Source organism: Thermobia domestica, chromosome 11 (genome assembly GCF_964235325.1).
Source record: "Thermobia domestica chromosome 11, izTheDome1.hap1.1, whole genome shotgun sequence".
Classification (NCBI taxonomy): Eukaryota; Metazoa; Arthropoda; class Insecta; order Zygentoma; family Lepismatidae; genus Thermobia; species Thermobia domestica.
In genome coordinates, this window is record NC_137464.1 from 25,409,027 (window position 1) to 25,434,539 (window position 25,513).

A 25,513-nucleotide genomic window follows, 5' to 3' on the forward strand; every position below is an offset into this window, starting at 1 on the left:
ATTTATTATTAGCAAGAAGATTTATAAATACGTTCATAATGTCAGAAACTTACACCAAACGGGCCACACAGAGAGAAAATAACAAAATAAATACAATGAGTTCTCTTTATAGTCAAGTAGATAGATGATTTTTCGTTTGATAAATGAGTATTATAATCTAAAATGAAGTTAATTCAACAATGCAATTAATTAAACACCTGTAAAAACTTATGTCCACATTTATATGACAATAAAATGAATTCATATAACAACCTTGATGTATACCATTACAAACAAAGAATTATTTCTTGTTGGGGTCTGAGAGACCCCAGGTATGGAAACTTTGGAGTACTAATACAATATAGCAGAAATCTCGAAAATTGTTGTTTTCACAAGGCTAAAATTACGTAGGACACAAAAACACATTTAGATATTAGAGTCACGAAAAATGAAGATTCGATGCAGATTTATTATACCCAAGGCACTTTAATTATCTCTTTGGGGTCTGAGAGACCCCAGGTATGGAAACTTTGGAGTACTAATACAATATAGCAGAAATCTCGAAAATTGTTGTTTTCACAAGGCTAAAATTACGTAGGACACAAAAACACATTTAGATATTAGAGTCACGAAAGATGAAGATTCGATGCAGATTTATTATACCACAAGGCACTTTAATTATCTCTATGGGGTCTGTCAAACCCCACATATTCGTTCTAGGGTTAAATTATGCTTCCAGTCTTCTGATGGCTCTCTAGAACCGCAAAGCTGAGAAGAAAAGTATTTATGAAAAACTGGAAATTATAATCTTGCGCTACAGAATGGTGATAGCGCAAGAGAATGACAGAAAAACAAAACGATATTATATATATATATATATTTGGTCTAGGAATTAATTCGTGCGGGTGGACAAGAGATGGCGCAACGAACGGAGCGTCCCACAGTTCCGTGTATCCACACATGTGTTGCAAACCCCTGTCATCGCGTATCGTTCGTAGTATAGGGCAATGGATTAAAGCGTCAACAACACCAGTTTGTAGTTAAGTGAACATGGCGCAATTTGTGCCTGATAAAGTGTTTTTGCGGGGTGTCCTGCTGCATTACTTTAACATGCAGAAAAGTGCGACTGAAAGTCATCGTATTTTGGTGGAAGTGTATGGTGACCATGCTCTAGCTGAGCGAACGTGTCAGAAGTGGTTTGCACGGTTTAGAAGTGGTGATTTAGGCTTGGCAGACCAAGAGCGAGCTGGACAGCCAAAAAATTTTCAAGACGAAGAATTGACAGCATTGCTCGAGCAGGATTCGTGTCAAACGCAGGAACAACTTGCAGCAGCATTAGGTGTTGATCAAACAACAGTCTCCAAACGCTTGAAAGCCATGGGAATGATTCAAAAGATGTCACATTGGGTTCCACATGAATTGAAAGACAGAGACGTTGAAAGACGAAAAACCATTTGCGAATTGCTGCTTCAACGACAGAGCAGAAAGGGGTTTCTGCATCGAATTATTACGGGTGATGAAAAGTGGATCCATTACGAGAACCCTAAACGAAAAAAGGCCTGGGTGAAACCAGGTGAGCCAGGTCCATCACAACCAAAACGAGATATTCACTGTGCAAAGGTTATGCTGTGCATATGGTGGGATATGAAAGGTGTGGTGTACTATGAGCTGCTGCAACCGGGTGAAACTATGAATGGAGAACGTTATCGACGACAATTAATGCGTTTGAAGCAAGCTCTGGCCAGAACACGACCAGAATGGGAGAACAGACATGATAAACTTATTGTTCAACATGATAACGCTCGCCCACATGTCGCAAAACCGGTCAAAACCTATTTAGAAAATGTCGGATGGGAAGTTTTACCCCACCCGCCGTATTCACCAGACGTTGCTCCTTCGGACTACTACTTGTTCGATTGCATGAACAACGATTTGATTGGACAGCGGTTTACTTCTTCAGAAGATATCGAAACATGGGTCTCTGACTGGATCGCTTCCAAGGATGAGGACTTCTTTCGCCACGGAATCCGTACATTGCCTGACAGATGGGCGAAAGTGGTGGCTAGCGATGGACAATATTTTTCTTAAGGTATTTATGTATTTTGTGTTTGTACTACAGCTTCAATGTGTGCGTACCAACCGCACGAATTAATTCCTAGACCAAATATATATATATATAAGTGTAAAGAACGGATTTCTCGGCGTGTTTTTTAAAATTTAAAAACAAGTTGGTTAAAGTCATTTAGCTACCAGCATTAAACATTGGCGCTTGCGTCGGGTAACACAAAACAGCTCTCCTCTTACCCCCACCTCCTCTGTCTTCACGATTAGTGTGGAGGCGTGAAAATATAAAAGTAGCTCGGATGGCCTTGAACACAATGTATAGATCAGTTCAGCTCAGCCCTTTCGGTAGAAGCTTCCAGCACTATCGCAGTATAACTAGCAAACAGCTATCAGCTAAAGACAAGGTAACATGGCACTTGGGCTTTTACTGGGCCCCAGATTTTTGTTATAATGTTTTAGAACTTAGTTTTGTTTTCTTTTTTTTTTTTTTTTTTTTCATCAATGTGGCATCAGACTTAACACAAGTTTGAGGTAGACAGGTAATAACACCTTGCAATCATTTGAGTCCGACTTCTTTTTGGTTTTTCTTTTTTTTTTCTTTTTTCTTTTCTTTTTTTTCGCGAAGATCTATTAACTCACTTTTTATGAAATGAAGGAACAATTTCCGTGACCTGGAATTCCCAGGAGCAGTCCACAGTGCAGATGTCTACTTAGTTAAGCTGAAGTAGTTTTACTCAAGTTGGAAAGATATCATAGTTTGTAACCAATACTCTGTGTTACTGACAATGTATACTTTTCTTATTCTATTATAATAAACTTATTTTATTTGAAATTAGTTCTTTCTTGCTTGGATTCTTGAGTCAATTAGGTGTTAATGAGCAAACGGGTACTGGGTGATTCTAGGTATAAGTTCATTCTGACGTTACCGACTCCTATAATACTTTTTCCTTTTTTCAGCAGAGTGCTAAAAACTTTAGTCAATTTTAGACAAGCGGCTAATGAAGGCAGTTCTGCTTGAAGCTAATTACGGGATGTAAAGGTAGGTCCGGCTGGGAGGAAGACAGAAAAGTGAGCCAAGTACTAACATTTCTAGTGCGAAAATGGAATACCCATACAAGGAAGAATATCCCTCTGAAATCCTTCCTAAGTGGGATAATGGGAGGATCCTTAACCATGAATTTCACACTGCGTGATAAAATTGCATGTATAGTGGAAGCCTTAAAAACTGAAAAAACCTAAAAAAAAATACATAGCAACACATATATACGAGGGCCATTCCGAAAGTAACCTCCGATTGGTTAAAAAAGAAACACCGAAGTAAATAAAAAAAGTATTTATTATATACATCTGAAAACTACTTTTTTCCTCTATTTTTCAACATAATTTCCATAAACATTCATGTACTTATCATATCTCTGTACTAGCTTAGAAATTTCATCAGTGTAAAAATCTCTCGCCTGTGCCTTGAGCCACAGTACTTTCTGTAGCCTAACCTCTGTGTCACTACGTCATATAACACAATCCTGAAAATCTGTGGAAATTCATCGGAAAGCTCCCGAGATTGTGAAATGTCAATTTTCACGAACTTCTCCATCAATTTTCTGAACAAGCTCATCAGTGACCACTGATGGTCTGTCACTCCTCTCTTCGTCTTGAATATTTGTTCGTTCACTTTTAAATAAATAAACCCATTCACGAACAACTCCTTTACTCATCACATTTGGTCCATACATGGCCACAAAGTTCCCGATTAACAGCTGCTGCCGAATATAGTTTTGCCGTAAGAAAAGGTATAACGGCTCGAACCTCGCAGTTGGCACACATTTTGAGACGCTACAAAAGTGGAATTATTGATCAGACAACCTTCACTCTACAATGGTTGCATGCAGAATGAACTAACGCGCACGTCTGTGTAAAGATGGTAGCGCTTTCCCACTACTTCACGCACAGTGACCAATTGAAGGTTACTTTTTAGTTACCGCTTGTTAATCACTCAAAGAAGAGTCTTCTGAATCAAAGAACAGTTTCGTTTGTCGGCCGCACGAGTACTACTAAAGCTAGATAATAGTAATAATTTATACTGAATATAAAGACTACATCTGCAAAAATTATATATATATATATGTATATAAGGAACTAACATATAACCTGGTTGAAATTTGATTAAACATTCTATTATTATCGAACATATGAGTGCATGCAAAATCAAAAATCAAGATGAACTGACTCGAAAAGATTATTTTAACGTAAAAAAAAAAAAAAAAAAAGAAAGAAAAAAAAGAAAAAGAAAAAACCTACAAAGTAGGCAAAAAGTGACTTCAAACTTTGCCTCACACAGGCCACAAAGAGGAGAAATAAACAAGGGAAATTAAATAAAATAATGTAAAAATATCAAAATACAAGTATATTGTATTAAGTACATGTGTCTGAGGTCATCCACAAAACTGGTACTTAATAGTGCTACATAGAAGATGCTCTACCAAATGCTGAGTTAAGAACTTCCGGTACCAATCGGCTACGAACTATCCCAATTACAAGGTAGTATAAAAAAGAATTGATCAAGAACACGAGTATACCTACGCAAGAAGATAAGGAACGTTAGTTTCACATTATATTTTTCAAAGAAGTTTTTTTTTTCTCTCTCTCTCTCTCTTTAAGTAACCTGGTCCACTGTGTGTATAATGTTGAAACAAAATAATTCCAAGGCAAGGATGGCAAATAAATTACTTACTAGAAATAAGTGAAAAAGCAATCACATGCGCTAAAAATAGTACTCTATACGCACTTTCGCTAACCACTTCATCAGATAGCAAGAGGATAAATTAGGGAGAACAAAAAATGAAATAAAAGACCACAATAATAACTGTGAAGAATCCAGGTGCGCGCCGTTTCCAATATTAGGACTGATGGAGAGAACGTAATCCACTGTCTGTCACTGTTTTCCCATTCTTCGTCCAACGTTTCATATAGTTTTATGGAATTTTGTTTCACTCCGTGAGGATCCTGAGTAAACGTTATACTAATAAGTATGTTCTATCCAAGAAGATTGTCCAAATCTCAGATTTTCACAACGCAAACAACATATTTCAAAATTCTCTACCTGGTGAAGTCCACTGGACTTGAGATTGAGATCAGGTGACCATAGTGACTACCTTACAAGTTTCTTTTTTCTAAAGCAGCGTCTAGCTAAAAGCATCAGTAAATAATACTGCCATTGGTTCCGGGTGTTATATAAAGATATTCCTGTATATAAAGATTAAGATCTCCTCCATACGTAATAGGCCATATGTGGCCCGCAAAAAGTGTGGATGTAGAAGGTGTATCATGCTCCAGTTACTTTTATTCCCAGGTTCTTCCAAGTGTCCATTCTACGAAGGTTAAGTGAAATCTTGAACCCCATTGGAGAGAAAATGTAATTTCCGCCTCCAGCAGGGGTCGAACCAAAACTATCTAGTTGGTATGTATATGCCTTACCGACTACGCAATAATTCATTAGAAAATAGTCATCAAACAGCAAAGGAAACAAACTCCGCTAAAAGCTCTAACAAGGATCAACGTTAAATGTACATTTATTTCTATTTCTATAAGATTTAATTTTGTCCAGTAGATGTCACCTTCGGAGGATGTTTATTGCCATCTAACGGCGTGATGTGTAACTTGTAGCATTCTAGAATTATACACCTTTGTTTGAATATCAGAAAATGGGATACAGATTGCCATCATTAAAGTATCCGTTAACCGTGATGATGTTAATGGATTAACGAACTCTGTCGAGATAATCGCTCTAGATATCTATTGCCAAAAACAGATTCCAAAATTCCCTTTCGTTCAAGAGTTCGTGTGGAGTAACGTACGTACGTACAAACTAACATTACCATCTTAATAAGTCCCGCTTCCGTGATCCTAATACACAGGAAGGGGAGAGACACTTATAGTTTGCTTTCCTTTATGTTGTATGACAAGTCTTTCTTACTCTTTCCTCATAACTAATAGGTTTTCTACGCTTGTTTTGAGATCGCTTTATATCAACCATAAATATATCAGGCTGTCTTATAATTCCTGTTACAATGAACGGGATATTATTCTACTTACTTTAATAAGTCAAAATATCCATGTATATGAAGCTTGAAATTATCTTCCGTTTCTGTGTTACGTGCTTCGCAATACGTGGGAAAATGAACTTGCAATAGTATAAACATGATTAGTTCCATCGGAAGAGGTGGAGAATTTTATTGAATGTCAGACTTAAAATACTCTATAGTAACTGAAATCTGTATTCTATTAAGAAAGCTGCAAAAAGATTTTTTTTTTTAAATGATATATATAGTATATTTTCTCGAACGATTATTCGAGAATCACTACTTCCTATAGAAAACTCCTTAGTATTGCTAAGACCCTAAATCTAATGACTAGTTCTCATATGACTCTCTAAAAGTTTCCACACTACTTCCTGTAAAACCAATAGTTCTCGAAGTTCATACTCAGAAGCGAAATTAATTTCGATTTTTATTTGCATAAAATGTTTGGCTTGCTTTTTAGAAGAATCACTTTATATTGTACCATAAGTGTATATATATATATATATATATATATATATATATATATATATATATATATATATATATAAAATAAAATATTAAGGAAATAAAGATTAAAATAAATTGTGTTATATTAATTATAGAAAGTTGGTTTTGACCAGACAATGGTTTCTCTTGCGGTATTTGTAATTTTGTATAGATTATTTTATTGCGATGTTGAATACAGGACCCAGAATGCAGAATGATTTTTTACTTGCAAACTTGGTTATTTTATATGGATTATTGTTTTTGTTTGCCTTAATTATTATTATTATTATTATTATTATTATTATTATTATTATTATTTACTTTGCTAAAAGCTATTATAAAAGCTTATAAAATTTTTAAAAAGTCCTAATTACATTCTGTTGTTATCTAATGATGTAAAAACAAGTATTTTTAAACTTTAATTTACCTTGAGGTTTGCTTTTTTTTGTGATTTTATTTAAATTAATAATTATTACTGATAAGTATTGTTATTTGACTACAAGTAATTTTTTACTATTTTGCTTTTGCTTCCAACGATTTCTTGATTATAAATACTGTGATTTTAAAAAATAATGTTATGTATGTATTTAACAGTTAAAATATTATAAAAAAAAAACTATTTCATTTTCACCTACCAAATTACCATTATAATTTTTATAAATAAAAAATGATGATTTTTTAAATTTTTAGTTTATGGTTTTATTACAATATATAGAATGGCGCGCAAATGTATGTCCAAACTTCCGCGGCTGATTCCCCTCAGAACAGGCAACAAAACCACCTATTTCAATATAACTATATTACTGCATCGTTCCGCAGATATACACAGTGATCGAGAATATGATCACTAAATGGTAGGAACCTCATCATGCAGAAAACATGATGGAAATTAAGGCATGCAAAAAGGTGTGAGGACTTGTAGCATATACGAAGTGACATCTAGCATTGTCAAGAATGTTCACAATTTGAAGGAACGCACCGTTCGAACTACGCCACCATTCGACCAACGCCAGGTGTCTTTTTGACATATACGTACACCCACGATGCATCACATTTGAGCCTGTCTCCGCGCAGATGATGATCATTTTGAACACTTCCAGTAATAATGCTTTCCTCAATATGGAACATGTCATTGCCTTCTTCTGAAAAGTGTGTGCCACTCCCAAAGCTGGATTAATTAAATTTTGCTATTAGTGTTCGCTACCATCATTTCACCTGCTTCCCTTAACTACGATACGCTGTTTCCAGCATATCAATATGTCTCATACTTACTGATGATGGCCTCAACAAACAGGTGGAGTATCACGTACATACTGATACGGACTTTTGTGTTGTCTGTCTTTGGAGGGATCACTTCATGAAATTTCGACATACCTTTTCCCACCACCCTGCATATTGCTATTCATACCGAGAAGGTGAAAGTATATTGGGATTATTGGCCACAGAGAAAATCTGTAGATAATCCACTTATTCATTGAAAAACTGCTTCACTACATTTTTCTCCCTTTCACATAAGAGCTTCACAATTTTAGGCTTTCCACACTCAAATTAATAGCAGGTCTTCCTAAGCAGAGAGAGCGAAAACCCTATGGAATCACTCATTTCATTTTCCATTTATAACTGAAGAACGGCTGTACTCACAATTACCAAATTTTGCACAGTAATAGCATGCTACAGACCTACCACTGTGATGACGATTTTTAAAGTTACGTTGACACATGTTACAGTATGTAAGGCTATTTATTAATTGTAACAAAAACTTTTATTACATTTTTATGTGTTTATAATATGCGTCGTTTCGCAGAGATTTTCAATTAAATATATATATATATATATATTTGAAGTTTGTTTGGTTCAGGTGTTGAAAGGCAGTGAATCTAGTAGTCTGGGAACCAGTCGACTCAGCTCAAGAATGAATAGGCAAATCCGACCTAGTTATTCCACAGGAAGACTTAGATTGTTCATAAGAGATGGCTTAGACCTTGTGTGTCATGCTATAACCGACTTTCTTGAAATGAAATGAAATCTTTGAGTTTTACGTCCCACGGTTATGCCGGTTAGGCTAAAGGAGACGGTTATTATAAAAAATGAATGAAATGGTGGAATGGAGAAAGTGGGAGGAAACGGGAGAACCCCGAGAAAACCCACGCACACGGTGTTTGTCCACCACAAAGAACCGACTTTCTTGTTTCTTTTACTAGTAACTGCAGTCATATCCTCTTGCAATCAGATCTTCAGAACAGTAATATAACACATACTCGGGATAAAATTCACAATCAGAATATTTCACAATAACATCTCCTTTTGCGTTCACACTTGTATCATAAGGTAGACCGGTCCTCTCATCAACTGGCGGAAGAATCATCCCACTGTGTCCACGGATTTTAAAAGTCACAAGAACTTTACAAAGAAGCATAGTGTTCGGGGAGGAAATATTTTTATCTGTATAATGTGTCGAATAATATGCTATCGGAGAAAAACACACTCCTTGTCCAAATTTAATGCCAGTTTCCTCGCCAGTTCTGCGCCAATCAAAATTATTAGTACATATACTACGAACGTTACGCATCTTAGTTCCGTGGAATAATTTCACTTCTTGAATTGTTGCTCCATATTGTCTGTATCTGTTTTGCATTTCTTCTTTCTTCAACAGATAACAGCCCCACAAATAAGGATTTTGAACTCGTTCCACATTGACAACATCTAAATACTTATTAATGGTCGTGTTTTTGAATAAACGCCTCACCTCTTTAAACTCGCCTGAGGAAGAATCTAATTGAACAAATTTCAGATTGTCATTTGGCGACATAGGAGACCAATGTGTAGGAAGAAAATTGTTCTCAATGGCACTTAGTATAGAAGCCACTGGTTCAGATACTTTTCGTGCAGCTTCCCCTTTCACATTACTCTCCTGATTATCCGAAATTTCCTCAACTACTAGTATTTGATTCACACGTGGTGGACGAAATGTTTGGTGACATTCGGCTTTCTGATTCTCATTATTTCTACAACTTGAGGCTGGCTGCACACGAATTTTAATTACGTATGAATCTCGAAAAATATTAACACTATTTGTAGATGCTGTATCATCGTTTAGTTCACCAGCTGATACTCTTTCGCTAACTGTTTTAGGACGACGTTTAATTGGTGATTCACTGTTGATTATGTTACGACGTCGACTAATTTCACTTCCTATCGAGTGAACGGATATAGGTGTTTCATGTGGACGACCAATGCTTCTTACTGACGATACTTCATATCGTCGAATGCTACGTGGAGATCTAAACCATGAATGACTGCTTTCAACATCATCACATTTAAAGCAAGGTAATACATTCCCCATTATCAAAATATCTGAAGTGAGATAGAGAAAAATAGCTAACACATATAAACACAAAATATAGAATATGTATAATAGAAATTTTTAAAAAGTACAATTTACTTTTCAGTATTTTTGAGTTACAAATAAATACGTATAATAATATAGCATCTAAAAGAACGCAAGCAAATCAGTTACAAATACAGGGTTAGCATAAACGATTCATCGGGTTACAAAACTCTGCCCATTTAGAAGTGTAAGACCTAAAGATGGGTAATACATGAAAAGATACATACAGTCACGAAGTTCAGATGGCGCTGCGTGACTCGCGTTCACAAGTAGATAGCAGGCCTGTGACAGCAGCTTACAAGATGTCGACAATATAGGAGGAAAGTTTTTTTGTGTATGCAAAGTGTTCATTGATTATCCAGCGTACAGTCGTACGCCAATACGGAAAAGATGCCACCTACTCACCAGTGCATTTTGCATTGGTATCGTCAGTTTCGTGATACAAGATGCCTGTGTAAACGCAAAAGCACTGACCGACCTGGCCGGGTTGCAGGGAAAACCATAGAACATATTTGGAACGTACTGAATTACCGTTTGGACGTGTGCCATGTAAGCAAGGGCACACATTGAACATCTGTAGGACACACCTGAAACTTGGTGAATGTATGTACCTTTTCATGTCACTCATCTTTGTACGTCTCACGATTCTAAATACACAGTGTTTTATAATCCGATGAATCGTGTATGCTAACCCTGTACAAGAGTTGCACTGAAAGATTCAGGAATCACATACTGGGAACAATGTAATCTGTTAGATTTTGTTGCAGTTATAAACTGTCATCTTTATTCACTCTAAAAGTAAAACCGTATGTAGCTCGGAAACTTTGTCGTTGCAGGGTATCAATTTGAAGTGAGGTGGTCGTGATCAAAAATGAACCTGACGAGAAAGCACTTCCGTACCATGATTTATTACGATTTTCGCCAAGTATTAACACAGCAAGAGTGTGTTCGTCGGATGACTACTACTTTTCCTGATGAAGCTCCACCCCAGACGACAATTTACAGATGGTTTCAGGAATTCAGATATGGTCGGTTCAGCCTCAGTGATGAGGACCGTGTAGGTCGTCCATCGACAGCCATTGTACCCAAAAACATTGAAGCTGTTCGTGGATTAATTAATATTGCTCGACATGTGACTTTTCGCGAAATTCAGGGGATCTTAGGATTGGAATAAAAACAATATTGCATGAGATGTGAAAAACTTTGCGCTCGTTGGATACCACACAATTTAACTCAAGCACAAAAAGATGCCCGTGTGAAGTGGTGCAAAGTTATGACGAAACGGATCATCTAATTTGGTGTTTTAACATCGTAACAGGTAATGAAACGTGGATTTATTTATACGAACCGGAAACAAAGCGACAATCTGCTGTGTGGGTGTTCCGCGATGAACTTAAACCAACCAAAGTTGTTCGTGCACGCAGTGTCTCCAAACAAATGAATGCATCATTTTTTGGTAAATCAGATCATATTGCAACTGTCCCACTGGGGAATCGTAGAACAGTCAATGCAGAATGATACACAATTATAGGTCTACCAGAAATACTGAATGTGAGCAGACAATCTGTCCCAACCGTCGAATCATTTTTCATCACGCACATAGCAGCTAGTTGAAGTCACGACACATCCGTCTTATTACCCTGATTTAGCCCGTAGTGATTTTTGTTGTTCTTGTTGTTGCGTGGGAAGCGATTTTGCACTTCAGAAGAAGCCATCAAGGCATACAAACTGTATGTTTCACAGGTACCAACTTTGGAGTGGCGTAACTGTTTCAAGATGTGATTCTATCGCATGAAACAATGCATTGCTGTACAGGGGAAGTACTTTGAAGAGCAATAAAAAAAAATACTGTACTTTGATGTTCTTGCGTTGTATCATTTTCCCGAAACTTTGAATGCAACCCTCGTATATTAACGTGAAAGTGAAGTTTGTAGAAATCAGTGGCGTCGCCGGGCCTTTCTGGAAGGGTTTAGGATGCTCCAAACATATTTTAAATGTGTCCACGACCAACTGTGAACATGAAAGGTATTAAGACTATATATAGTCGGTTGTTAGCCGTGAAATAAAATGATCAACTTGCAGGACAAAATGTCTAACTTATACTTCAACAAACCATCATGCAAATGAGGTTTTACGATGCTTTTACTGGATACATCACAGTGATGTTTATTTTTAAGTCGGTTCTCACAAGTATAATTTTTAAATTATTAATAGTACGTAGATATTATTATTATTATTATTATTATTATTATTATTGTAAAAGTTGTGAACTTAGTTACCTCTATCTACTTAACTTGATCTCATGTTTGTATGAAAAATAATTTGGAATCGGGTGTTCATTCGCTGAATATCGATCGAACGCTGATTATGGGAGTAGTATTCATTTTTGCTCAAGATCCAACAGTAACGCTTTGAAATTGGTTTTGGACAGGTCCTGACTTTATATTTATAGGTCAAGGTAAAGTATGTATGTTAGTTATGTTTCTCCTATATGATTTTCGGATATACCACACCTGCAAACTTTAATTTCTGGCGGTACTAATGGTAAAAATTGTACTATGAAAAAAAAAAAAAGTTCTAACACTCGCTTCCAGTGAGGAATAAATGAGCGGTCAATCCTATGAAACTATTATTTACAGAAAAAAAAGGAAGCAGCAGACATTTCAACCAAATTTCTGGGACTTTGGCTAAATCACAATCTTCCTTGGGAAACTCACATATCTTTATTGTCCCAAAAGATCAATCAAAATGCTCTATGAAATAAAATCTGTCAAACATGTTTCAAATCTAAATACGCTTCGTAACTTATATTTCGGACTCTTTTAGTCTTTACTAACATATGGCATAATCTTCTGGGAAAGCTCCCAAAAAAGTAATATATTGTTCGTGATTTAAAAAAAAAAAAAGTTTTAAGAACTATAACAGGGGCCAAAATAAACGACTCGTGTAGGACAATATTCAAGGAACTTAAAATATTGCCTTTACCCTCACTATACATATTTCGCATGCTGCTCTTTGTTACAACCAACATTGAATTACTTAACACACCATCAACACATAAATACGATACCAGACGTAAGGGTAAAATCCCCAGCAAACAGCATCGCATAAAGTTATACGAAAGGAATCCAACATTTATGGGTACCATATTATATAATAAACTTCCTCAGTATATTCGAATGACAGAACAAAGAGGGGAATTCAAACCTATCTATTACAGCACTGCTTTTATTTCGTGAATGAATACCTAGATGTGAAAATGAATTTGGTTACTGATAGTATTATAAATATCTAATATTTTATATTTTTTTCTTTGACCATAGATGTATTTTAATGTAATCAGTATGTATATGTCACAACTATGTATTTAATATGTTTATGTATTTTATGCTTTGACGAGTCATTCGAATTCGTGCAATATGTACGATTATGAAGATAAAATAAAATGAAATGAAATTGAGATAGACTACCTGTTATACGTGCTAAGGTGTTACTTATCACTTTTGAAAAAGAAGAAGTCCAATAAAAGAAGAATTCGATCTTCGCTGTCATAGACTTGCATGCATCCACTGTTCAGTTTCTGCAAGGGAAAAAATGAAATGAAATCTTTAAGTTTTACGTTCCATGGTTATGCCAGCTGGCTTAAGGAGACGGTGATGGTGAGAAATGAATGCAATGGTGGAATAAATGAAGTGGGAGGAAACGGGAGAATCCCGAAAAAACACGCACTCGGTGTTTGTCCACCACCAAGTTCACATGGCGCGAGCTGAAATTGAACTCTTATACTACGTAACTACGAGTCAAAAACGAGACACGCTCTCTTATACTACGTAACTACTTTTTTTTTTTTTTTTTTCATCTAGTTGCCGTTTCATTCATTAAGTGAATAACCTTTGTGTAAGTGCAAGCCTGATCACATGGTTACATTTTTAATTCCGTTCAAGAAATCTAGGATGTACAACCATTTCACCTGTATATAGTGTTAAGAAAATCCTGAATACAGGCTGAAGGAGTAATAGTTTCTTTCTGTTGGCTACACATAGGACGCCTATCAATGAGTTCTCTACTAGGTGATAATTACTTCAAGACTGCATTTATATCATGTCGTTCGATCGAAGAATTCGTCGAATAATTAATTGTTTTGTACGTGCATTACATATATATATATATATATATATATATATATATATATACTGTTTGCGTTTGAACAAGAATACGAACTAGCCTAAGTGTTATATTATTTTCACTGAGTTGCATATTAACTTTGAGAGGTTCATACAAGGAACTACTGAAATAAATACTTCTGACCAGAGTATATACACTTGTTTATTGAAAACTAAAGTACAGTGTAACGGTTTCGACAACTTAACATTGTCTTCATCAGACACTAACTGCTGATGTTAGTGTCTGATGAAGACAATGTTAAGTTGTCGAAACCGTTACACTGTACTTTAGTTTTTAATAAACAAGTGTATATACTCTGGTCAGAAGTGTTTATTATTTCTTTAGTGAGTTCCAGAGTCGTGATGGATAGAGTTGCAAGGAACTACTGTAATCTTTCGAAAACTAAGAATGGACTAAGCTTTAATTAAAATTTATGAATAGTATTTATTAATGTACCTTTACATGAATTATGTACTGAAATGTGATTTTAAATATAAATAATAAGATGAAATGAAAAGTAATTGTAATATATATAAATGAGAAAAAAAAAAGAAAGAAATATAAATGTATTGTAAATTTATAAAAGGGCCATTCAATAAGTAACGTACAAGAACATGGTTATATTACGGTCCAGGAGTCGTTTGTTAATTTATACAGACCTGACAAATTAACCATTCCCAATAGTTTGAGAGCCATTTTATGGAACGATAATATGTATGTATACGTAAGATACTATTTTTTTGGTGGTCAGACCTGCACAATTATGCTACTTGTACATACAATTAGCTGTTAAGATATAATAAGCAGGAACGCCATCAATTATAGATGTGTTTATGAGGTATACGTCGAAGAAATGATAGGTATTAAGGAAATACAAAGTCTTAAAGGAACAAAAATAGTTTAATTTCTTGCAGTAATTATCGAAATAAGTTTTGGTGGTTGTTAAAGCTAGTTTTATTGAACTGTGGACCTTAATAATTAATTGTGTACATAGATTACACTCTGCTGAGAATGTTGATATTCGCTGTGAAATGACACGCACAGATTGGAAAGCTTCATACAAACAATTGTGTAAGTGCTCCAGACAAGGTACAGCTGTTTTGATCTTGCTAGTATATTGTTTAACAAGTAAGTAGCTGAGACAAGAAAATGTTTTAGATGTATCCTAGTATGGCAAATAACGTGAAAATATAAGAAATTTTCTGATTCTGACCGGTTGATATCTACGTCTAGTGATACTATTTAGACAAAACGAGAGCGTATCATAGTAGATTCCTTCCTAAACACCTTAGCACATATTTTCCCAGGTTTTCTTTCTCCATCATAGTTGTTTACAAATAGATTTAGTACTAATGATTAGTATACGCATGGTGTAGACTAGGTCTCAAATGTTACTACGTCGATTAAAATAATATTCAATTGCACATACCTAGGCCAAAATCGAGTCATCACTATCTCCCTAATAATGTAGTAATAATTCTTAAGACATTTATTTTTAAATATTTCTTTATATTCACTGTAAATATACATAAATGTTTCACAAAGAATGGACAGATATTGTGACAACATTATAAAAAGTTATTGTACAAACATTTAAATCATATGTAACCTTCATCATATTCATTCACTCCTGCCTTGAATCACACACATATTGGTCCCTCTGAAACCTTTATATGTTATTAACTTTTAAATTACATGTTTTATCTACAGCTACAGTCAAAACAACTTCTAGAAAGTACAAGGATTGTAACCGATGGCGTCGCCAGAAAGTTTTTCAAGGGTGCTTAAACTCCTTCAAATATATATCTGAAATCTCCTTCCTCCTAATGTCACAAAGGAAAATGAAACCTATCGTACTTACTGAACTTAACCGTTGTTGAATCCGAACGGAACATGTTTATTTAATTATTTTTAAGTCGAAACTGAAAAAAAACAAATGTTATCTTGCTTTGTCTCTTCTGACTTACGAAAAACAAAAAATTCTGAAGTAAAATCCACTAAATAAATCTCAAGCTTCTCAACTGAGAATAGTATGAATTAGCGTTGATTACCGCACACGACACTTTTAAAAAGAGAAGTGAACCTTGAACGGGATAATTTTACACAAAGTTTACTATTTGCTGGGCAAAACAATATATTTTTACATCAAAAACTAAATACTTGTGACAGTGTCGCTAACTAACTCTGGCTTCATCAGGCACTATGAGATACAGGACTAATGTACAATCTCATATACACACAATCGCTGAGACATCTTGCTTCTGATTCTTCAATCAGAAAAATCAGCAAATAATAACTTTGTATTTAATTATATACAAAGCAAAGCTTCTGTTAAGGGATAATTTTACACTTCAGCAGTAGATACATAATTGTCATTCGACAAGGGGCAATTGAACGTAAAATATGATGATTGTGGTCATTCTAGACGATGTTTCGAAAAAATTGAAATGAAATCTTTGAGTTTTACGTCCCACGGTTATGCCGGTTAGGCTAAAGGAGACGGTGATAATGAGTAATGAATGAAATGGTGGGATGAAGAAAGTGGGAGGAAACGGGAGAACCCCGAGAAAACCCACGCACGCAGTGCTTGTCCACTACAAAGTTCTACACGATGTTTCGAGATTTAAGACCTACTCGTTGAAGCTGAATTTCTGGCGGCGCTATTAAGACTGAAATTAAAGAATATGATCGTATAATAATCGAAAGCTGAACTCATGTCAGGTAGGTATTTTCAAAAAACCTTGACAAAAATTATTTTCATAAATTTTTTAAAATTCATTACCATACTACCAACAAACGTTCGATACAAGTATAACGTGGGCGAGAAGTCACCATACTCTTGACAATTGCGAAATACTGACAGATATCACTTGATTTAATTGGTTCTTAATAGTTTTAACGTTTTCGTGAACGCAGTATCTCATATTAGACATATGTAGGATTAAAGATAATGGAATTGGGGATAATACTGAAATATCAAGAGATGAATTCGATGGATCAAAAATGAAAATGAAATTTTTGAGTCTTACCTCCCACGTTATGCCGGCTAGGCTAAAGGAGATGGTGCTGATGAGAAATGAATGAAATGATGGAATGAAGAAAGTGGGAGGAAACGGGAGAACCCCGAGGAAATCCACGCACACGGTGTTCGTCCACCACATAGTTCACTTGGCGGGAGCTAGGATTGAACCCGGGAAACACACCAGAGGTCAATGCTCTACCACTGAGCCACCGCGGCCCTTGAATGGATCAAGTATACCAGTGCAAAAAGTGAAGTATACAATTCGCACCCGTTATCCATACTTTTCTCAGTCAGAAGCTTCACGGAATTGGTGTTTAGAACAGAGTGAGGGAGAATTCAACAAAGGCTTGTTTTTCAAAAGTCCTTCTATCGTACCTTTCTTCTTTGTTTTTCTGTCAACACATACACTCTAAACATAGAAGAACGAAAACTGAATAAGATTAAGGAAAAAATATCTAATACACTATACCACTAATGAAAAACTAAGTAACTATGCGAGTGGCCTTCTGCACTCTCACATTAGTAACGTCCATTCCATGTCGCGCAGGAAACTGGAACTATCGAATGTAATATGTGGAATACAATGTGGAACAAATAGATTGTATTGTATCTTACAGAAGTATGTAACTTCTCGCTCACAGTAGGACAAAAATATAAAATACAATTCAAAATAACAAGTACAACTCTTACGTGTAAAAATACATGATACGTATGAATATTCATAGCCATAATTGTACGTTTTAAACCACAGTTCTACAAGAATGAAAAAGTAACAATAACAAGAATTTACATTATGTGTAATGATATGTCTTACCAGTACGTGAAATAATTCACGAAAAATTAATTCATACATTTTTGTATACTATTTTAGGAATTTCACTGCAAACTAAGTTTCTTTTTTTTTCTCTCTCATCGCTGTAAACATTTACCTTATTAAAGTATAATTCGTACACTTAAAAAGATAAGTGGTACAAATATAGTACATAATCAGTCTTACATTATAATATTGCGTTTTCAGTTTGCTCTTTCCATTTTTTTTTTTTTTTTTTAATTAATTCATATTTGTATCTTCTGAAAGACAATATATTGCATGAGAATGTACTCTCATACGAAACGGATGGAAAAAGTCGTCTACGCAAAGTACAGTACACTCAAAAATTAATTCTTTTTTTAAATTCAAAATTAAATTATGTTTTTAACATTCTGCAGCCATGCTCTGAACACTAAAGGGGACGGATAATTAAATAACGTGAATTACAGCAGGAGAATTAACGCAATGAGAAGTGGGCGGAGAAAATTCACGAAACGCAATGTTTATCACACTATTCGTTCATGCCCGGGGGCTGAACCTATGACTCTTTGTGCCATCGTGCCATGAGATAAGCACTAACAAGAAAATGACTCGCTAAATTCTTGACATATAATTACTGCTTTCGATAGAGTATATGACTCTCTATTAATAGATACAAACGGCAATGAATGGAGATAAATTCAGTGCAAAATTTAAAAAATTACAGCAAAATAAATAAACAAAATTTCGATTTTTCTCACCCAGAACTGATTAATAAAATAATCACTCTTATCACACTTCAGTGTTTTTTTTTTTCTTGTTTTTTTAATAGCCATCCACTTCTCTTTATTCTAAACCATAAACAGAATTAAATAAAACAACCGTGAAACCCTGTACCTAATTCAGATCCTTACTTCATGCCAGAGTATTAACATTTTGTACGTACAGGTACGAAAATAAATTCTTTCAAAGAGAGAAGGGATACCAGTTTTTTTTTTTTTTTTTTTTTTTTTAACAAGATTTGCAAGAATTGACTTTCTTGTGCGTCAGTTATATTATTATTAGTAGTAGTAATATTTTTTATTATTATTTTAAAAATATCTGCCGACAAAATCCCAAACAACAGTTGATATTAGTAGTACGCTATTTAGTTAATACTTACAACCATGACTCCCCTCCCTTTAGCTGAATTCTTACATTATTAAAGGAAGCTCTATGAGTTGTATCCAATGCTTTAAACAGATGCCCAGAATTTAGCGAATCTCTCTTTTACTCTCCTGGTATACCCCCTAAATTTTGCCAATACGCCGACACCAGTAGTATATAACTTGAGCAAGACAGCGACTCGAAAATTACACTAAATCACTCACTAGTAATCCGATATACCTATTGTTATTACCTGAATTATTACCGGGGGACAACGAGGATTATTTCCGGTTTCATAACATCTTTAGGGACAGATCTGTTGATAGAGGGTTTATAACACAGTCTTTTCCGAACTGTTAAACATGACATAGTTATTTCATACACGCATTTTAGATTAAAACGTAAATTAATGATGTTCACTGATATCATACGCTATTAAACTTCGCACTCTATCTCTCCACCCGTGTTAAAATTTCTAAACTATGACGCTTATTTATTGATGAATTTCTCATTAAAAAGGGAACACAAAAGTTTTTTTTTTCTTTCTTGTAATTATTATTGCTTCTAGATTTACGTAACCGAAATGTTTAAAATTTACTCATGCTGGAATCTTCTTTTTCCTTTTTTCTTTCTTACGGGGAAAATGGGAATTACCCTTGGCTCCTTTTTGAATTAATCCCTCGCCTTATCCAAAACCAATGTTTATCAACAGCGAAAGTACTATCCATTTGGATTACATTGTGTACGTTATGTAGTGTATCAGAAAAGCAGGATAAAATTCATTGTCATTATACTTTACATAGACTTGTTTATCCGGCTTGATACTTGTATCATAGTTGAAGCCTGTCCTAATATTGACAGGTGGAAGAACCATATTTCCGTGTCCCCTTGTCTCTTTGGCTACAAGTACTGTACACAGCAACATGGTATTTGCTGAAAAAGCGTTCTTGTCAGTGTAATGACTGGCATAAAAAGCTATAGGCGAGAAAGACACACCCTGGCCATACTTACTACCAATACTTGAACCATATCTCCGCCAGTCTAAATTATTGGTGCAAATATTCTTAATATTGCATTTCTTCGTACCATGAAACAACTTAAGTTCCTGGACATCAATTCCAAATGGAGAATAGCGATTGGTCATTTCCTCCTTTTTCAGCTGATAGCATCCCCATAGATACGGATTCTGAACACGTTCAACTCTTATAATAGTAAAATTTTTATTGACAGTTGTACTTTTGAACAGATTATAAACCTCGAGATATTCGAATGACATAGGCTCTACAGGAACAAACTTTAACGTTTCATATGGTGACATTGGATCCCAATGTTCTGGAATACAATTATTATTAAGTATACTCAGAATATTTTTCTTTGGTTCTGTGCGTGGAGGAGCCCTTTCCTGAAAGGGTTCAGTCGGCCCTTGATGGTAGAACTTTGTTGTAGCTCGCTCAAACGCTGAGCCATTTTTATTTTGATCTCTTGGCAATTTTCTTGGAGTGCTTTCTGCTTCTTTTAACGACTCTCTTTCTGAAAGTCCTGAGGATGACTCAGGATGTCGAGTATTCCGTCCGTCAGCTGAAACGTAAATTTCCATTAAATCTCCAAGGTTTTGTTCTAGCAATCTAGTTATTATTTCATTTTGATCGTTAGCTCTTCTTACCAATGGCTGTAGTGGACTTACAGCTGTGCTTTGCTGTCTGGTTGTAACAATTTCAACTCTAGGACATGACAGTGTTCTAGAACTACTAATGCTCACGTCAGGCCTTCTTACGGAGGGTTGCTGTGGAGTTGTTGCTCTATTCTGCTGCACGCTAGTAACATTTCTGAACGAATGATGTTCAGTTATAAGATCGATTTCTTGACGCAATGCGCTAGGAATATTTTCAACTGTAGATCTTAACAATGTTCTAGTGTTACTGACACCTACGTCACATCTTCTTACGGAAGGCTGTTCCGAGGTTATCGCAGTAAACTGCTGTACGCTTGTAACATTTCTGAATGACTGTCCTTCGGTCGGAAAACTGACTTCTTGACGTAGTATGCTAGGAACAATATCAACTGTAGATCTTGACGATGTTCTAGTATTACTGATACCTATATCAGGTCTTCTTACGGAAGGCCGTTGCGAGGTTGTCGTTATATCTTGCTGTACGCTAGTAGCATTTCTGAATGGCTGTTGTTCAGTCGAAGGAATGACTTCTTGACGTAGTATGTTAGGAACAATGTCTACTGTAGGACTTGACACTGTACTAATGCTACTACTTCCCATATCAGAATAACCATCTTCTTTACGACGAAAACAACAAAGCAAGGATCCCATTGTGACGTATCTAGAGCGCAAAGGAAAAAGAAGACTACGCTACAAACTAATCTACCACACACATTTCAAAATTTTACTTTTCTTTTCATTCTTAATGGTGTCAGAAGGAAGCTGCAGTTAAACATGAGAATTAAAACCAACAAGAGACTTTTGCTTAATAAACTAGAGAAAAAGAAGAAAAAAACTACTGTATATCTTTACATCTTTATCATGGTTACTTTCTATATATAAGCAGTGTTCGATTTTTAAAAGAAATATTAGACAAGTACCAGAAAGAGGGAAGGTCCAAGATGAGACAAGATACAAGATGATCTGAGAGAGAGAGGATCGAAAATAGAGAACGGCAAGGGTCGAAGTAAGTGAAGAGAAAACATTAAAGACACAAACGCTAGCCCCACATATACACATGGGAAAAGACGGAGACAAAGAAGAATTATTAAATACATTTAATTTAAGAAATTCGAATTGGCAGTGGAATTTAGCAAATAGTTTCCTTTATTTTTCCACAAATTTTACCCATATCCCCGTTTCTTCTTTCCTAATCAATAAAATATTTCCTAAAATTAGTACATCACCCACTGTTATAAGACGCTTGCAGAAAAATAATGTTACATGGATGTTACACCTAGTATTGGGACAATTCATTACACCATATAATAGGAAAAAAAAGTTTTAACGAACACGGGTTGGAAGGCGGACCCTGGGTAAGTGATTCAAACAAGTATAATCCAATACAAATTTTTATCTAATATAACCATATTCATCTCCAAAACATTTGTTTCATCCTCTCTCAAAGTCAAAATACTTCCGCGTCTTCTTCATTTATATTTCTTTTTACCCTTTTATACCTAATGTTTCAGACAGAATTCACCTACCAACCTCATCCCTATGCTAACTGGCTGGGGTATCACTCACAGCGCAAACGTTTGTTGGGTCGCTTGGCTCACTCATTGTGTGAACCTTCCTGAGGGGTTTACCTTTTTAATTGCAAGCGGAAAAAAAACTGTAGAGTTTGGTTAACGACTTACGGCAAAAACGTTCCTTGGGGTGCTCTTTTATCTTTATTTATGTCCATGTTCATGAATCGTAAGGTACCTAATGCGGGTGTATACTGACAGATGGCCGGCGAGACCCCAACTACCCTGCCGTTTATGACTACAAGTCCAGGGAGATATTAACCCACATAGAATTTTATACTCATGATAGGATGTGGCTTTTTCACTGACGCTTTAAGTAGTGCGGCCCTGTTAAGGAATAAAAAATCCTGAGAGTGTACAATCTACTGCTTAAAGGACAACGCTTGTCTGAATAATTAGTTAACATTCATCGTCATTATGTAGATATTACTAACCGTATTATAGATATTACCGCTTCCAATGCTCAGGAATCAAACGTCTATTCCTGTCCTGTTGTAGACCCAATTCAGACCAATCTGAAATAAAGCAGTAGGACATTTGGGTTTTTTCGTTATTCGCCCTTCACCCGGATCCGTTGTTTTACCAGATGTTAGAGTCTAGAAGTGAGACGGTTTTCCCAGCTATTTCTATCTACATCCCTCCAACTTACTAACGCTACAGTCATCGTTTCTTCATCTTTAGCTCCCATAACCTTGGTGGCATAGGATCTCGCAAGTGCTAGAAGCCGGGAACTAACATATCCGACATCCCTGCATGCTCCTTATTGCATGGGGACCGGCAAATTACAATGTAAGTCTTTTCCTAGAACTGGATGCTGAGAGATTTGCCGAGGCCAGTGCCCAGACGCACCATTACTGTTTCTGTTTCTTGGTTTCTCTATATTCTAAGATCAGAACAATGTCTCTTCTCGAGATGCTGACAATGTACACATCACTTGGTTGTAAGGTAGCCAGATCTTACGTTTTATTCGGTACGTTTTACGTTTTTCTGGCACATTTTACGTTGTACGTCTTTATTTTCCCCCGTAAAAGATCTCTTTCGTTTTATTAATAGTCGTTGTCGGGTTTCAATTCAGAATCTGAATAAAAATAGAGGAAGTCACTCGCCGTGTATTTATCCTGTTATTATATAAGCCCGCACACCCAACATATAATGAGGGTTGCATACACTGAATGTGATCAGAAACCGCTAGGGACGTGCATACATATTCACTGCCTTCCGTAAATTACTCCGAGCTGAAAATCGAAAAAAAATAAAAGGCTTCGTACGCATCTAGAACTGATGAATCTGTGTACAAAATGTGGTGCCTCTAAGACATTTTCTTCTATGTGAAAAGCTAATGACTGACTGACTGACTCTCTCTCTCACTCACACACATTATTTTATTATCATTACAGATAACATAAATTATTGCTTGGACACTTTAATTAATTGCGATTTTTTTTTTAAATTAGAGAAACAGATTTCTCTCCCACTCTTAAGAACGCAACCCAACTGAACTTAGTATCCAGAGAAAAGATACACCAGATTGCGTTTTTATATCTTATTTAACCGGCATCCTAACTTTATGTTTAAGAATGCTTTTGGTTTTTTAAGCATTTTAGCCTTCGCCTGTCAACTCGTCTCGATCAATATACGTATACACTGATGTTAGGAACGAAAGCTACTGTCAACCAATTAAAAGCAAAACTCCAAATGATTGTGAATTTTGATATGTCCTACTGGAATTTTTTTAAAGGTATTTAAAAAATGTAGGACCGTTTAGAGATGCAAAGTCTTCATTAAAACACAATTGAAAAGGCAACAATTATTGGTGTAATATACTTGGTAGGATTTGAGTTTCGCGACGTTTTCGGTACCAAGGCTATATGTAAACGATGCCCTACAGAGGATTCGAATCACATGAACTCACACTTCTTTTTGTGTTTTAAGTGTTGCAATTGTTCTTTAATGAAACTGACCCAGTTTCCAATTAAAATTAATTTGTGTTATCACATTTACTTATATATTTGGTCTAGGAATTAATTCGTGCGGGTGGACAAGAGATGGCGCAACGAACGGAGCGTCCCACAGTTCCGTGTATCCACACATGTGTTGCAAACCCCTGTCATCGCGTATCGTTCGTAGTATAGGGCAGTGGATTAAAGCGTCAACAACACCAGTTTGTATTTAAGTGAACATGGCGCAATTTGTGCCTGATAAAGTGTTTTTGCGGGGTGTCCTGCTGCATTACTTTAACATGCAGAAAAGTGCGACTGAAAGTCATCGTATTTTGGTGGAAGTGTATGGTGACCATGCTCTAGCTGAGCGAACGTGTCAGAAGTGGTTTGCACGGTTTAGAAGTGGTGATTTCGGCTTGGCAGACCAAGAGCGAGCTGGACAGCCAAAAAAAATTTCAAGACGAAGAATTGACAGCATTGCTCGAGCAGGATTCGTGTCAAACGCAGGAACAACTTGCAGCAGCATTAGGCGTTGATCAAACAACAGTCTCCAAACGCTTGAAAGCCATGGGAATGATTCAAAACATGTCACATTGGGTTCCACATGAATTGAAAGACAGAGACGTTGAAAGACGAAAAACCATTTGCGAATTGCTGCTTCAACGACAGAGCAGAAAGAGGTTTCTGCATCGAATTATTACGGGTGATGAGAAGTGGATCCATTACGAGAACCCTAAACGAAAAAAGGCCTGGGTGAAACCAGGTGAACCAGGTCCATCACAACCAAAACGAGATATTCACTGTGCAAAGGTTATGCTGTGCATATGGTGGGATATGAAAGGTGTGGTGTAATATGAGCTACTGCAACCGGGTGAAACTATGAATGAAGAACGTTATCGACGACAATTAATGCAAGCTCTGGCCAGAACACGACCAGAATGGGAGAACAGACATGATAAACTTATTGTTCAACATGATAACGCTCGCCCACATGTCGCAAAACCGGTCAAAACCTATTTAGAAAATGTTGGATGGGAAGTTTTACCCCACCCGCCGTATTCACCAGACGTTGCTCCTTCGGACTACTACTTGTTCGATTGCATGAACAACGATTTGATTGGACAGCGGTTTACTTCTTCAGAAGATATCGAAACATGGGTCTCTGACTGGATCGCTTCCAAGGATGAGGACTTCTTTCGCCACGGAATCCGTACA

At 36.0% G+C, this 25,513-nt stretch overlaps 1 protein-coding gene across 8 annotated transcripts in view; it reads right to left on the reverse strand.

Moving 5' to 3' along the window:
* LOC145663989 (uncharacterized) overlaps nt 1-25,513 on the reverse strand; it is a 154,363-nt gene that overhangs the window by 84,033 nt on the left and 44,817 nt on the right. For 3 of the 8 annotated variants that reach the window (XM_081730261.1, XM_081730259.1, XM_081730260.1), the window contains exon 3: nt 15,649-21,451. The exons of 4 other annotated variants lie outside the window; for them this stretch is intronic. In XM_081730261.1, the coding sequence (XP_081586387.1) occupies nt 19,852-21,441 (1,590 nt within the window). In that variant the 5' untranslated portion in view covers nt 21,442-21,451 and the 3' untranslated portion in view covers nt 15,649-19,851. Of the gene's footprint in view, nt 1-13,466; nt 13,577-15,648; nt 21,452-25,513 lie in introns of those variants that run through there. One more of the 8 variants, XM_081730263.1, reaches the window with a different exon arrangement.